The sequence below is a fragment of the Cordyceps militaris genome (genome assembly GCF_000225605.1).
Source record: "Cordyceps militaris CM01 unplaced genomic scaffold CCM_S00003, whole genome shotgun sequence".
Lineage (NCBI taxonomy): Eukaryota > Fungi > Ascomycota > Sordariomycetes > Hypocreales > Cordycipitaceae > Cordyceps > Cordyceps militaris.
Genome location: NW_006271971.1, coordinates 2,939,218 through 2,953,908, shown reverse-complemented (window position 1 = coordinate 2,953,908; position 14,691 = coordinate 2,939,218). Strand labels below are relative to the sequence as shown.

Genomic DNA, 14,691 nt, shown 5'->3' with positions numbered 1-14,691 from the left:
CTACAATAAAGATCCAAGCATCGCGCCCGAGATCTTATTATTATTATTATCAAACCCAATCACCTGATTCACCATCAATTCCGCGTACGATGTCGTCTCGCCACGGTGCTGGTCGTCCTCGTCGCGATGGCGAGACGTTTGCCAGAACACACCACCACGACAACGATCAGGAGGACAGCTCGCGAGTGAAATTTGACGTTCGAAATCCCTCTACGCTGGCACCTGATGCGCGAGAAGACGACGCTGTACTCGACGCTGATGTTATCGGCGGCACCGCCGCGACCAAGCGCGGTGCTGTCAATCTCGACGGTTACGATAGCGACTCAGACAATGACACTTTCAATGCTCGGGCCGAGGCCCGGAAGAAAGGCAAAGTGGACATAAACGAACAACTAGACAACTACGACAATAACGCTCCGCATGATGGCCCTTCGGCAGCGCAAAACGACGACGATGACGATGACGACATGTTTGCGGCAGCTGACGGCGAAGATGGAGAAGAGAAAGATACCGGCCCTGAAGCCTCTACAACTAAGAAGAAGAAAGTACAATTCATGGATGCAAACAAAATCGAGGGTCAAGACCAGAAGAGCAAGAGCGGCGGCACGATTCATTTAGACGAGGACGACAGCAGTGATGCAGAATCAGAGAAAGAGCTTCGTGCTCAGGAAGAGGGTGTGGATGAAGAAGTTGGCGCTGGCGGTCTGAAACGCAATGCTCCCAAGGTGGAAGCCTTCAACCTCAATGACGAATTGGAAGAAGGCCAGTTTGACGAACAGGGTAACTTTGTCCGCAAAGCTGGTGACCCGGACGCCATACACGACAACTGGCTGAATGGGCTGAGCAAGAAGGAAATGAAAAAGGCAGCAGACGCGCACGAAAAGCGTGAATCAGAGGCCAGGAAGCGTCGGCTAGAAGACGACAGCGTGCTAAGCTCTGATCTTCTCAAGACCCTGATTCTCCACCTGGAAAAGGCAGAGACACCCCTAGAAGCGCTAGCACGCTTGGGCAAGGGCCAGAAAAAGACAAAAAAGATTCCGCAGTGGAAGCTCAAGAAGATGAACAAGGGCATGGACCTAGACAAGGAAGCTGAGCAACCAGACCCAGAACAAGTGCGAATCAAGGCTGCCATTGACGGCATTACGGAAGCGGCCGACAAACTTCTCAGTCGAGGTTCGGAGGATATCTACGACCAAGAGCGCGAGATTTTGGTCCGCGAGTATCGCAAGGAGTCCGGCGAGGACTGGGTCGAGCCAGCACGCGAGGAGGAGCCGGGTGCTGGGACAGGGACATCCGACTCGGCGGGCAAGTGGGAGTTTCACTGGGTAGACGGGCGGGATGACGGATCGACGCAAGGCCCATTTGACGGGCCGGCGATGAAGGCATGGCTGGACGCGGGCTACTTTGGGCAGGGCATCGAGTTCCGGCCAGCCGGTGGCTCGGCCGAGTGGTCGGCGGAGGTACCGTCTTTTGTCTGAGTGCAAAATACGCAAGCCACAAGCACGCCAAGGAAACAACAGAACTCTTGAAGATGAGGAGAATCGAGCAGGGAAGGGCCCAAGCCATTCCACTCAACACACGAGCTTGTGCCAACTAGAGCGGAACAGGATCCTTGCCACGACTGCATTCTAGAATGCCGAATTGGAGCCCTGGGGTAGTTAGTGGGAATCGAGACCGTTGTCTGCGCCCCGGGTTCTTCCCCCAGGAAAGCGGCTCGCTTGCTGGTCCAATCTTCTGCCGAGCAGGGCCGGGGCCAGACGGCTTTGGGCGGCTGCTTGCTCTGGGCCGGACAAGGAAGGAGGACAAGCCAAAGCAGCGCACCCGTTCTGCTCCGGCCCTGGGGCGGAAGAAGTGGAACAAGACGGGCAGCGCAGCCCTGCGGTTATCGTGATGCGCCCGAACTTTGCCGCGTCTAAGTGGGACAGAGCGTGCCATTATATAGTAACAGGAAACCAAAGGACGAAAATGCAGCACCTGGTTCCGATGCTTGTGTAAAGAGCAAAATCATAGAGGTTTGCGCACGACGCCGTGCTGGCCTCCCCACACCTGCGATGGTTATGCAATTACAAGAGATTTGATCCCTCTCCCCCTCTTCTACCGGAATTTGCTATGAGTGATTTTTCCATTGGCAGCGCGCTGTTTTCACTGACCTGGTTCTTATCGGCGGCTGCGCAGCGGAGTGCACTGTACTGGCCTAGCGCTGTTGCAGATACAGGATGAACAGGGACGACGGGGGTACTTGAGGAGTACTGAGCTTGGTGTGCAACAAAGGCAGGCAACCGGGTCGAATCGGAGGGCAGATGCTGGTACCTCAGAGGTTCCCCACACCGGACCGGCCTCAGAAAGCGATTTAATTTTAGCATTTTCGCAGGGCGTCAAACAGTGAAGGGCAAAGAGAAGAAAAAAAGTGGCGATATACGTAGGTAATTATTTCAAGACCCGCTCCCAAAAAAGACGCAGTGCAGTGCCAACAGGGTGCGTTGACGCTGCCGCATGCTGAGGCTGGTGAATATGACTAGCCGGAGACATTGCTATTCGGGCCTTGTCTGTTATCGATTCGGTGCCCAGGCGCATATTACGGCGTGAGTGTGTAATGGGAATGGAGTCAGCCGGCGCCAGATCGGAGGACGCTGAATGAGGACCAAGAGTGTACTTTTCCCGGCGCGGCCGGACTAAGACGGTTTCACTAATACGCCATGGAATCATGGATGGGAGCCTTGTCGTGTCATCTTGGTGGCCAATTTGTCTATTCTGGTAGTTCCGCCGTGGCCAACTTGACGGTTCACTGGTTTTGTGTCTTGATGACTGACAAAGAGGGCCAGAGATGAGACGACGAGCTGCCGGTTGCACCATCAGCCAACCGTTCGCAGAAATCATCAGTTGCGCTACAGTCAACATAGCGGGTGGTCAAAGTTTGCGTGGGCACGGGTTGCCGCACGAGTTGGAACGTCAGTAAAGTGGGGGAGGGGAAGCAACCAGAACGAGGCCAATTGAATGGGATGAAGGCGTCTGGGAGGGAAGCACGAGCGTGAATGAATGGACGGTTGCGTGACTCTGGTCTCGCGATTTCGATCGAGTCAAGGAACCCGTATGGTTGCCTCTTGTCTTGGAGAGCTCGTCGAGGCCCAAGCTGCGAGTATATGGTTGGTGATGCGCTGGGCATTTGCCCCTCTCTGCCCCTCCATGGACGGACCTGCAGCTCTTGGGCTGGCAAGGTGTTGCGCTACGTCGAGATGCGGTTAGGTAAGCTGGCATAAGCTGGCATAAGGTTGGCTGTTCTTGAGAAATCAGGCCAGCAGTCTTGCACCTCTCTGGCTACAGGCTCTCCAGCGGTCAGCCACCGCCACTCCAGCGCCTGTTTTTCACTGACGATGGCCTTGTTTTTTTGTTGCTCTGGCAGCTGGCAAGCTGGGTCCCGGCAGCTGCCACGGCCAAGCCACCCAGGACTACAAAACCATTTGCCCACCCCTCCTCTTCGCCGTGCGTCTCTTCTTTTTCTCCCCTCCATTACACCTCATTCTTCAGTTCAAAGGAACAAAAGTGAGTTTTCCATCCGTCCCACACCTGGCTCCATCATCTCGAGCTTCATTGCTTCTTGACCATCTACCACGCTCTACCCTCCAACAGCTTCGCTCACCCAAGAGCTGCCTGCTTTTCCCCTCCTCTCCACGACCCCGCCATCCACCACTTAACCTAAAGTTACCCCTCGCTAACCGCCAAACGTCCCAACAGGTTTTTCTTCTCTCACCTCACTTTTCTAATCAAGAACAATGGCTCCCGTCAAGGTTGGCATCAACGGCTTCGGCCGCATTGGCCGCATTGTCTTCCGCAACGCCGTCGAGCACAACGACATCGACGTTGTTGCCGTCAACGACCCCTTTGTTGAGGTCAAGTACGCCGTGAGTTTCACCACCCGCACCGAATAAAGCTATACCCTTGCCTGCACCCCGACACAGCCTTGCTGTTATGGCTGTGGCTGTGGCTGTGGCTGTGACGTGGTAGGATTGTCAATTTTGGCAACCCGCTCAAACAGCTATCAGGCCACGCTGCCGCTGCTTGTGACCAGGTTATGGTTTGGTTGGTAAAGCGAACCAAACCTCATAATCGCTCTACTAGTGCCAAAGGCGAACACTCGTCAACCTCATTTGCCAATAAGCTGCTAACCATTCATCGCGCAGGCCTACATGCTCAAGTATGACTCCTCCCACGGTGTTTTCAAGGGCGAGATTGCCATTGACGGCAACGATCTCGTCGTCAACGGCAAGAAGATTCGCTTCTACGGCGAGCGCGACCCCGCCGCCATTCCCTGGAAGGAGACCGCCGCCGAGTACGTTGTCGAGTCCACTGGTGTCTTCACCACCATCGACAAGGCCAAGGCTCACTTGCAGGGTGGTGCCAAGAAGGTCATCATCTCGGCCCCCTCTGCCGACGCCCCTATGTACGTGATGGGTGTCAACGAGAAGGCTTATGACGGCTCCGCCGACATCATCTCCAACGCCTCTTGCACCACCAACTGCCTGGCTCCCCTCGCCAAGGTTGTCAACGACAAGTTTGGCATTGTCGAGGGTCTCATGACCACCATCCACTCCTACACTGCTACCCAGAAGACTGTCGATGGCCCCTCTGCCAAGGATTGGCGCGGTGGCCGTGGTGCCGCTCAGAACATCATCCCCTCCAGCACTGGTGCCGCCAAGGCTGTCGGCAAGGTCATTCCTGAGCTCAACGGCAAGCTTACTGGCATGTCCATGCGTGTCCCTACCGCCAACGTTTCCGTTGTCGACCTGACTGTTCGTCTTGAGAAGGCTGCCAGCTACGACGCCATCAAGGCCGCCATCAAGGAGGCTGCTGAGGGCCCCCTCAAGGGTATTCTCGCTTACACCGAGGACGAGCTCGTCTCCTCCGATCTCAACGGCAACACAAACTCTTCGATTTTCGATGCTAAGGCCGGTATCTCTCTCAATGACAACTTTGTCAAGCTGGTTTCGTGGTACGACAACGAGTGGGGTTACTCCCGCCGTGTCTTGGACCTCATCTCCTTCGTTGCCAAGGTCGACGCTTCCAAATAGGATGAGGACTCCTCAGCTAAGCCAAGGCTATAATGTGGCCCACGTTGGCTAGCTGAGGCGGGGATGGGTAATAGAGTAAAAATATGTTAATGAAGAAATATACCAAAAAATTACGTTCCCGATTGTATCGTCTGCTACCTTTTCGTCGCCCGCGTGGCATCAAACATAATGCAAATTCCGAAACAAAGGCAATTGTCGGTAGAAAATGGGAGGGACGAACAAGTGTTACATACAACAGTAAAATCTTAACAACACTGGCGCCATTTCTTGATATGGAACAACAAAGGGTGGTACATGAAAGACTTGTCCCCTCATCACTTTGCATCATCTGTCTCGTTGATATTTGTCAGCCACATTCCTACAAAAAACGACCAAAACGAAAAGACAGATTCCTATCCTTTTCATCTTCCCTTCCTATCCTTTGTATCCTTGTCAGTTTTTTTCGCCTTCTCCTCACAAGTACATGTATGCCAAACCGAAATAACCAGATTTTACATGAATAAAAAAAAACGCCAAATGTATCATAGTTGAATGCAGAAAACCACTTCTCTCATGGAAATGTGTTGCCCATTCTGGGTATAAAAAAAAAAGCACAGAGATTTCGACTCTTTCCCGTGTTCCCATCCAAACAAACGCTCATCATTGTTAAATGTGCCCCGCCGTCACCTACTCCGTTCCTTTTCCCGGCCATCCCCTTTTCCCCTTTCTCTCTCACCTTTTTTCTTTGTGTATAGCCTCGCCGAGATGCTGCTCAATGTTGTTCTGCGGCCTCGGCTGAGACTTGGCTCTCTTCCTCGCGCCCGTAGTCGCCAGGGGTCAGTCCCGTGGTCCAGCTAATGCCCTGACCGGCGCACCACCGCTTCATGATGCGGAGCGCCGTGTGGGTGACGTCGTCAATGGTGGCCCAGGGGGTGATTTCGGTGGCGCGCAGACGCGGTTGATCGACGAGCGTGTAGACGTCGCGCAACTGGAGGAGCGTGCCGGTGCGTAGCTGCTCGTGCTCGAAGAGCGCGCGTGCCGTCTCGGGGCCAGGCTCAAGCGCCACGTCGGACCGAATGGCTCCGTCGGCGACAAAGGACAGCAGCAGTAGGAGCAGCCCGTGGGCGGCCTGGTTGTGCTTCGGCCAGTTGGGCTCCCGGAGGAAGAAGCTCGCGACCGGAATCAGGCTCGGCCATGCTTTGCCGTCGGGCGGCTTGTTGAGCATCGAGCGGATCGCATCCTGCGTCTGAAACGCTTGCATGAAGCACAGCATGCACTCGAGGCCGAGAACGAGGCCTATTTGTGTGGACTGGGGGTCAACAGATTCGTTACTGGCGGCCCGGGGCTGACTGGACTTGCTGTTGGAGGCAGAGGGGCTCCGACGACCTTTGAAGAGGGCACTGTCGGCGGCATGTTTGAGTGCAATTCCCATTTTCCTCATGCGCGCTTCTTTCTCTTGTAGTACCGTGAGCTCTGTCTTCCCCGAGGCAATGCCGTTGGGCTGCTTGTCGCCGGTAGTAGCAGCCGACGGTGTCCTTCTCATCGACTCACCCGGCGTGTGTGCGGCTGAGTTGCTCGAGTTGACCCGGGACATGGCGGTTTGGCCCTTTCGCGGAGGCGTTGTAGGTCTACGAAGCGCAGGCGGGACGTCGGAAGACCTCGCCTGTTGACCCGTCGCCGAGTCAGGCTCAAGTGCGGCAACGGGACGCTTGCGGGCAGACGTTCGGTCTTCCTCTGAAGAAGGCTCCCGGTCGCGGTTCGGTGGAGTTGCGACTGGCGGGCCCATGATACGGCGAAACGACTTGCGTAGGAGCCCTTGAGAAATCTTCAGTTTGACTAGCAAACGCCGAGGTTTCACGGGCGCCTCATCCAAGCTATCGTCTGTAGAGAGGTTCTTCTTGTGCTTGGACACAGGATCCTTCTTTTGCTTGGGCCGCTCGTCTGGTTCGGGTGAGCCCTGCTGCATGCATAGGAGGGCCGCTTCTATTATTGGCGGGAGTGTTGGTGAGATCAGCGACGGCAGGGTAACCACGGGCTTGCGCTTCTTTTCCTCTATAGCGTGATCTGGTTTCTTAGACCGTGGTGGTGTATTATTGGGCCTTCTTCTGTCTTGCTTCGGCGGTGCATCTTCCTCGAAGCCTGGACCTAAATGCAGTGGTGATAACAGTGGCGGAACAACAGCCTTTTTAGGACTGTCTTGTTTGGGGGTAGTTTTACCAAGTGTGCCGGTATGCCCGTTGACCGAATTGCCGCGAGGACGATTTGCAGGGGGGGGGGCTCTACCCAGGACTGATGCACCTTGAAGAGCGCTCTTGCCATTCAGTATCGGAGAGTCTCTACGGCCAGTGCCATGCAGCGACGAGTCCCTTCGTCGCACGGGCTCATCACGGGGAGACGGGCGGTCGTCATTTGGTCGTGTGTTCTCGGACCGGCTCCGCTTTTGTGGTCGAGCTTCGTCGTCGTGGTCTGCAACGCGCTTCTTGGCAGCAGGTGATGGTGGCCGAGGTGGGAGGGGGTAGTTTTTGAGCGGTGGCTTTGGTGGCAAGGTCGACGGTAGTGGTAGGCTAGATGGTGCGTTAGACAAACAATTTTGGGATACAATAATTGGAACCTTGAAAAGTGCCTACCTCGTATCCGCTCCGTAATCTTTAGGACGTAGCTTTCCATCGATCGAATCCCTGGGGCGGTCCTTTCGCGCATCGCTAGGCCGCGCATCAGGCGCTCTTTTAGAATCGGCATTGGCGCGAGCATCAGAAGGGTGTGCCCCAGAACCAGCCAGGGGCCTTGATGCAGATGCGCCAGCGCGTTCGGGTTCTCGAAGCTTGGAGACGGCCGGCTCCGAGGGTGAGGTGGCGGCAGTCTTTTTGTTCTTGTAGTCGCTCAGTGACAGCTTCTTCTTTTCGCCGCCAGCCTTGGAGAGCGCGTTCACGTCTCGCGAGACTGGCTTGGGAGGTTCCTCACGCATATCGTAGTCGGGACGGGTGAGGAGGACGCCGCGGTCGGCCTCGGCAAGCAAGGTCGAGTACTGGAGGCGCGTGCTGCGCCACTCTTCTGGGCGTAAATGGTCGTCGGGTCGTGGGCGGTATCGCCACTCGGGATGGTTGGAGAGATAGTAGGGCGTCTCAGGTAATGTGCGCTGCGTCAACAGCTCGACTGTCTTCGCCGCAGCTTCCATTGCGCGAGGGCCCAATTCATGCCGGAGAGACACAAGGGGAGTGCGGCAGGACCCTGGGGGTGGACGGGGCCGAAGTGTGCTCGGCCCCGAGGCAGGGTATGGTGACGGGCACGAGGCAAGCCGGGGTTGGATGGACTCGAGAGACGAGGGCAACGAAGGCAGAAGGGGCGCGGGCGGCGGGTTGCGATTGTCAGGACGCGGGCGGCGACGACAGGAGCTGAGAGTCGCCGTAGAATGGCAAAAGCGCGGACCTGTGTGTGTTTGTCGCGAAAGCGTCGGGCCGGGGTTGGCGAGGAGGGATGCGGCGCCGCAAAAAAGTCGCGAGGCAGGTTAGCAAAGACGGGCAATGGCCCAACGGTGATGGCGCTGGGTGAAACGAGGGTATTGAGAGCCGGGTGCGATGGGCAGGGCGTGATTCCAAGGCACCTCGGACGATGAGGGCCGTCTTTCGCGGTGATGGTCCTGGGTGGGACGTTTGTTGCGAGTGCGCAGGCGGAAGGGCCAGTAACAGCAAGCGACAGAAGAATTGGCTGGGTTGGTGCAGCGGAGAAACCGCGCGCGCGGCTGAACCAGTGGCAGTAAATGGCTGATTGATGGGGCACTGTGCGGGTGGGTTTTAGTTCTTCTAGAACCCGCAAGCGGCGGGTATAACAAGTATACCGACCTAGGTAGGTAGCAACTGTTGGTGCGAGAACCGAGTATGAGCAAAGTCAAACGCAAACAGAAGCGTGATTGGGAGAGAATGGCAAGATTTGGGGAGCGAGCAGACAGATGGGTGGGAAAGGCGCCAAGTACCCTTTGGCTGGGCGAGGCCGCCATGTGGTACAACCAGGACGAAGCAGCACAAATCCGTATTGGTGCAAACACACGGCGCGTCGCGGCGGACACGGCTATTGGTTGGTTCGGGCTTCCCGTCCCGTCTTGACGATCCACAAGCACACAATACCTTGGACAAACTTTTTTGGTCCTACCATGGTTGATGACCGGCGTGTAAACATAGCTATAAAAACTTTGCATGCCCAATTCCTGTACTGGTTGCCCTCCATACCTACCTCAGTCTCTAGGGCCGCTACCAATGTCGTCAAACGCTCCTCATTATTGGGCCACTTTATAGGCGGGAAGCCCGCTGCGGGGATCCCGATTCCAGTGGGTGCCGACCTAGGTACTATAGGTAGATTATGTAGGTAGGTACCATCAAATGTAACGAGCATTTCGACTAAATTCATCAACCGCATTCTTATATACACAATTCCAAGCTGTACTCGTCGAGTCTCATGTCACTCCACCCGCATATTGTTCATCACCATCACTCACTTGGTTGTAGCGCTACACACAAACCTGCCGCCTCCTCACCTGTTTGTCTTCACTACGGCGTTCCGTCTCGCCTGTCGTACCACGCCACGACAGAATCTTCACCACCGTCTTTAGACATTTCTGCGTCTTGGTTGGCCTTTGGATATAGAGTCATCGAAAATAATACAGTATCCGGCGAAAGCCATGGAGGTTTCGACCGTGGCAGCAAGAGCTCGACGACTCAGTCCTTGGCTAATGTCCTTGTTCTCATCAATTTCTGGTACATGGATGTGTCTTGTGAATCTAGCCCTCTAATTAATCTGCCCTAATCCAATCGTCTAGTTTTAACGAGGCTTCTGTGGAGGTTGCGCAGGAACCACTTTGGCTCGCCTCACCGACGCTCGGCTCCTGTGCCACTTGCTGCAAGTCATTCGAGTTTCTGTAATACAAGCGTATCAATTTCAAGACTCTTGATATGTACATAGAATCCAAGGATCGATTTCCAGCTTCCGCCCAGAAGCCTGTCACTTTAACCCAACCAGTTCCGGACCGGTGTATGACTAGATGATATCTTTTCAATTTATTTCAAATCAGGCACTATTGGATGAAATCGGTGTAGATAATCTCTGATGTTGAATGGCGGCGTACTGCTGAGAGCTCCCACCGCACTCGCCTTGACACAATTGCGCAGAAAGTGTTTGTCAGAGACCAAGAGCCCTATAACTATCTCTATTTCGCCAGGGGAGGTCTTCCAACAGAACAGTCTCATGGCTGTGAGTGCGACTGTCTCGGGAGCAGTGAAGAAATGACCATTACCTGAGTATGCAAGCAACCTCGACTGGAGCAAACAAGTAACTAACTAGATCCTTTCAATGCTTTGGGACGTTTTGAAAGTATTTTCGTCGCTGTAGTGCCACTATCGAGAACTTTTGCGGCGAACGTTCGGCTTGGTTGGTACCCGGGAGACACATTGTCGATAGTGCTGATGCGACGGCCTGTTTATGCATGGTGCAAGCCTTGTCTTTATATTTGAGGCAGAATCTGTCAGACGACTGTGAGCCATCTGCCTGGAACCAAATACGCAACATTGTGCGCTAATAATAGTAAATCGGAGCAGCTTCAGACGCTTTTTCCAGATATATACTCCATGCTTTTCGAGCGTTGCCTTTGAGAGGCTAATAAATATTAATGTCTGTTCAGAAATACGCGGGGCCCCAGATACCTACCTATGTACCTACTTAGTAGGAGGTACTTAGCTAAAAATGTAAGCATGGATATAGAAGCACGTAGGACGTTATTGCCGAAATCTCAACTTAGATTGTTGAACAGCAAGAGTCTCAAAGGGGTCATTATAAAGTTGGCAGCTATCTCCCATGGATTAGTCGCTGATTTCATTATGTCGCACCTGTGATTCCCCTCACGCGGTGCCATCACAACAAGTGTTGGATGTCTCTAGCACACATTGTCGTCCATTGTTCGTCCACACCCCGTCGCAACAACAAGACATGCAGAAAGCCACTCATAAGTACCTATGTCTGCTGGCAGAGGGGCCTCAATAGCCACACTGCAGCCGGAAAGCGGCATACATAAATACAACACAGGGCTAATAAAAAGCGACACCCACACCTTTACCAGGGAATGCCAGTGAAGCATGAGCACGAGGGCATACCAAGACGAGAAAGAAGGACGAGAGTAGATATAGCACCTAATAGCTTTATCCTTCTAGTTATGGATGGATCTTCAAGATTTATTAATTTGGTTAAAATCAAATGCTGTCACGGTCTTCACACCACAACTCCTGCACCCGTCAACTCTAGCGTGATTCTGCAGCGGGGTTACCACACCTCCTGTGACCTACCCGCTGAGTAGTGGCGGTAATAATTGGCACAAGTCCATCAATGGCCCACCACTGCGTTGTCGGGTGCGGGTGAAGTACTATCAGAAGTGTATGTACATATCCCCTGCTTCTAATTTCGCTGTGAGCAGGCTGGTCTTCCACCCCCTCTTCTCTTCTCTTCTCTTCTTCTTCCATCTCGTGCTTCTTTGTCTTGTGTGCTTCGACTAAAACACCACAACGGGAAACAAACGCTGCATCTTGCCGGCTGGCACCCATCTGCCAGCTGTCAGCAATAAACGTCGTTTGCTGGCGTCTCCAGAGTAACCTCAACCTGCCACTGCAAACGCTGATTTCTAGTGTCCGTCTCACCATATGATTCAGTGAACACAGGATAAAAGGAAAAAAAAAAAACATTCAAGGCGTCGAGCGCCGAATATAGAACCTTTCATGGTCTCTCATCTATTATTGGAATGATTTCCTCCCGCAGATACTGCCCTATTGCCTCTCGCTTTTAGTCTATCTCGAGGGTGCTGCCTTCTCTGACTCGATTGTTGCGCCTTCCCCTTTCACGTCGCTCATCAGTCAAGCAAAGCAGTACATGTTTACCGCACTCTCCACCGTACCTAGGTACCCTTCTGCGAACCGCGAGTCTCTGCGAATTTGCCCTGCCATTCATACAGCTTGACAATAATCACCCGCTCTTTCGCTGCGACGCCGTTAGTGCAACACCACACTTCGACAATGGTATATGACAGAGGCCGCAGTGCTCGTGAGGTTCACGGTGGCGCTTCTGCCGGGACCAGCGGCTCTCCACGCTCGCGCTTCGCACCGGAGAACTCTAGTTTTGCGCAAAAGCAAGGGTCTACTCGGCCTCATGAAGTCCAATGCTCGAATGGTACGTGTCTAGCCTGTTCCCCGAAGCTTGGACCCCAACTCTGACCTGCCAAAAGCACCAATGGTATTAGACGACGACTTGCTGAACCCGAAGGTGCTCATTGACCTCATATCCGAGCGCGTATCTTGGTACATCCAGCGAGATAATGCCGACAAGAAGAACAGAAAGCTGCGCCACGACCTAAAGCGCTGCCAGAATGGAGAATTTCCTAGCGCTGTAGATATGCTTGACGTTCGTTTGAAGGCTCTAGATTTGGACAAGGCCAAATTCTCTCAACGCATGACGATCATTGACGATAAGCTACTGAAGACCACGAGCGCCTGGTGCTCAAAGTTAGAATCAGCCACGCAGCCAAAGTCGTTCAGTGGAAATGGCCGTCATGATCTTACACCGCCTCCCAGCGAAACATCATCGGATATTAATCTTAGCATTGACGAAAAGCTGGCCCAGCTTCGTGAGGATCTGGAAGTGTCAATGCGCAACCAAATCACCGAAGCGTTGCAAAAATTACAGTGCGAGGTCAAGAGTGCATATGATTCCCGCACAACAACGCTACATAACGACATGACGCAAGAGGCCCAGAAGCTTCTTCAGGCACGAAATAGTATCGAGGTCTTGATTCGCAATCAAATAACGGAACAGTCTCAAAAACTACAATATGAGATCAAGGATTCCTACGAATCACGCACGGCCAACATACAGAATCATGTCAGGCAGGAGTCTCAGAAGCTGAGCCAGATGCGGTCCAATGTGGAAACAATGATACGAAAGCAGTTCGCTGAAGAGTCCCGGAAGCTGCAATCCAAGACTGAAGATAAATACGAGGCCCAGCTAGCCAGCTTGAGACAGGATCTACTTCAAGAGAAAGACGTCGCAAAAAGGTTAGAGGCCAAGTTGAACAGCATGGCTGCGAAGCTTGCAGCTGTTGAGACAAAGGTCGATGACCAGGCCAAGATCTCATCACAGTTAGACCTGACTGTCAAACAAGAGGCTTTTGTAGACCTGGAGTCCAGGCTAGCCAAATTTGAAGCATCGCAGATGTCCACGAACCAGCCAACAAAGAAGGACGATGCCGAGGACCATAAGATCGAAGTGGAAGTTGACAGCGCTCAGCCGCCAAAATTGGATTCGATCATGGCGCAAAGCCCTTGTTTGGAGTTGAATGGTGGTTTACAGGAAAAATTGACGCAGTTCTTGCAAAACGGCGATGGCATAGTATCTGAAAAAATGGTGCTATGTCTTGTGCAAGCCGTGGAAACTCGCCTGCAAAGCACACTAAGCCACATGGCCGAGAAATTCGGGACGTTGATTGAGAAGGAGAGAGCAGAGCGTGTGAGCTTGGGTGTGCAGGTTAAGGGTACTGCACAGTCTATCTCTGCAACGGCCCAGGCTGTCGAGGCTCTCCACGCAGAGCTTATCAAGGTACAGGCTGCAAGCGTTGCCAACCGCCAGTCTGACGTGACAGCATCTATGAACCAAGAGACCCGGATTCAGAATCTGACAGAATTGCTGTCATCTACAAAAGACGACATTCAATCGGCAATAAAGGGTGAGCTGCAGAAATCAGTGGATGCATTGTGGCTCCGGACAGCCAACATGCAGAGCTGGCAGGATAATTTCAACACAATTGAACTTTTCAACGCAATCGTTCAGCATTTGAATAATTCGTTTGTCTCAGACCACTTCAACACTCTGATCGAGCTCAGAGCGAGGGTTATCAACCTCGAAGGGGGTCTTGGAGATGGCGGGAACAAGAAAAGAAAGCTTGCAGAGCCTAGCCCATTGCCATTCCCGCCTGTTGCTAGGAGATGATAAGGATTCGGGAAATCTGCAGCCTGCTTGAGTTGGTTCTCACGAAGACTGTCTAGAGTTGCTCCAATTTGTTGTTTTTGCTTTATTGGTTGTCTTTCATACATGGACGTTTTGCAGGGGTTTGGACTTGGGGAGCGGGCGTTAAGGAGGTATATACCAGCGCGCGCGCAGGCAGTTATCATGGACCCCGATTTGATATAGATATACTGATACCAGCACATGGCCAATGGCTATCTAGAGTCGTTGGAGAAAAAAAACTTGCTTGCTATTATTCCACTACACTTTGTTCATTCTTCATCCACGTCACTGGCTTGTGTGTGCGCCACTGTCGAAGGCTGGTCAGTGTACTTCCGTGGCTGCTCAGTCACAAGGCACCGAACAGTTTACCCCAGAACAATTGATATAGATGGGCAAGTTCCCTTTTATTTCTGTTTCATTTGCTAAAAGCATATTCGTCATTGTTCAAGGAATGCGAGAAGCATCGCTCAAGTTTCACGAGGCTGCGCTCGGTAAGTCGGGTAGCAACTGCCACAAGCTTGTGCGATGTCAATCCGGCCCTGGAAATCAATCAGCAGATTTACAAGATGAACAAAATACCAATGGAATGATTCCACGGGCCAAATTTTCCAATGCA

At 53.2% G+C, this 14,691-nt stretch overlaps 3 protein-coding genes across 3 annotated transcripts; 2 read left to right on the top strand and 1 right to left on the bottom strand.

Annotated features, from left to right (window-relative positions):
* Positions 1–89: 89 nt before the first annotated feature.
* Positions 90–1,478, top strand: CCM_04550 (GYF domain protein; the record flags this gene model as incomplete). Its single annotated transcript, XM_006669698.1, has 1 exon — positions 90–1,478. The coding sequence occupies one exon, from the start codon at positions 90–92 to the stop codon at positions 1,476–1,478; it is 1,389 nt and encodes a 462-aa protein (XP_006669761.1).
* Positions 1,479–3,770: 2,292 nt separating this feature from the next.
* Positions 3,771–5,066, top strand: CCM_04549 (glyceraldehyde 3-phosphate dehydrogenase (GAPDH); the record flags this gene model as incomplete). Its single annotated transcript, XM_006669697.1, has 2 exons — positions 3,771–3,899; positions 4,179–5,066. 2 exons carry the CDS (start codon positions 3,771–3,773, stop codon positions 5,064–5,066), a joined length of 1,017 nt encoding a protein of 338 aa, XP_006669760.1.
* Positions 5,067–5,817: 751 nt separating this feature from the next.
* On the bottom strand, positions 5,818–8,220 carry CCM_04548 (uncharacterized protein; the record flags this gene model as incomplete). Its single annotated transcript, XM_006669696.1, has 2 exons — positions 5,818–7,609; positions 7,673–8,220. 2 exons carry the CDS (start codon positions 8,218–8,220, stop codon positions 5,818–5,820), a joined length of 2,340 nt encoding a protein of 779 aa, XP_006669759.1.
* Between the last annotated feature and the right edge of the window lie 6,471 nt (positions 8,221–14,691).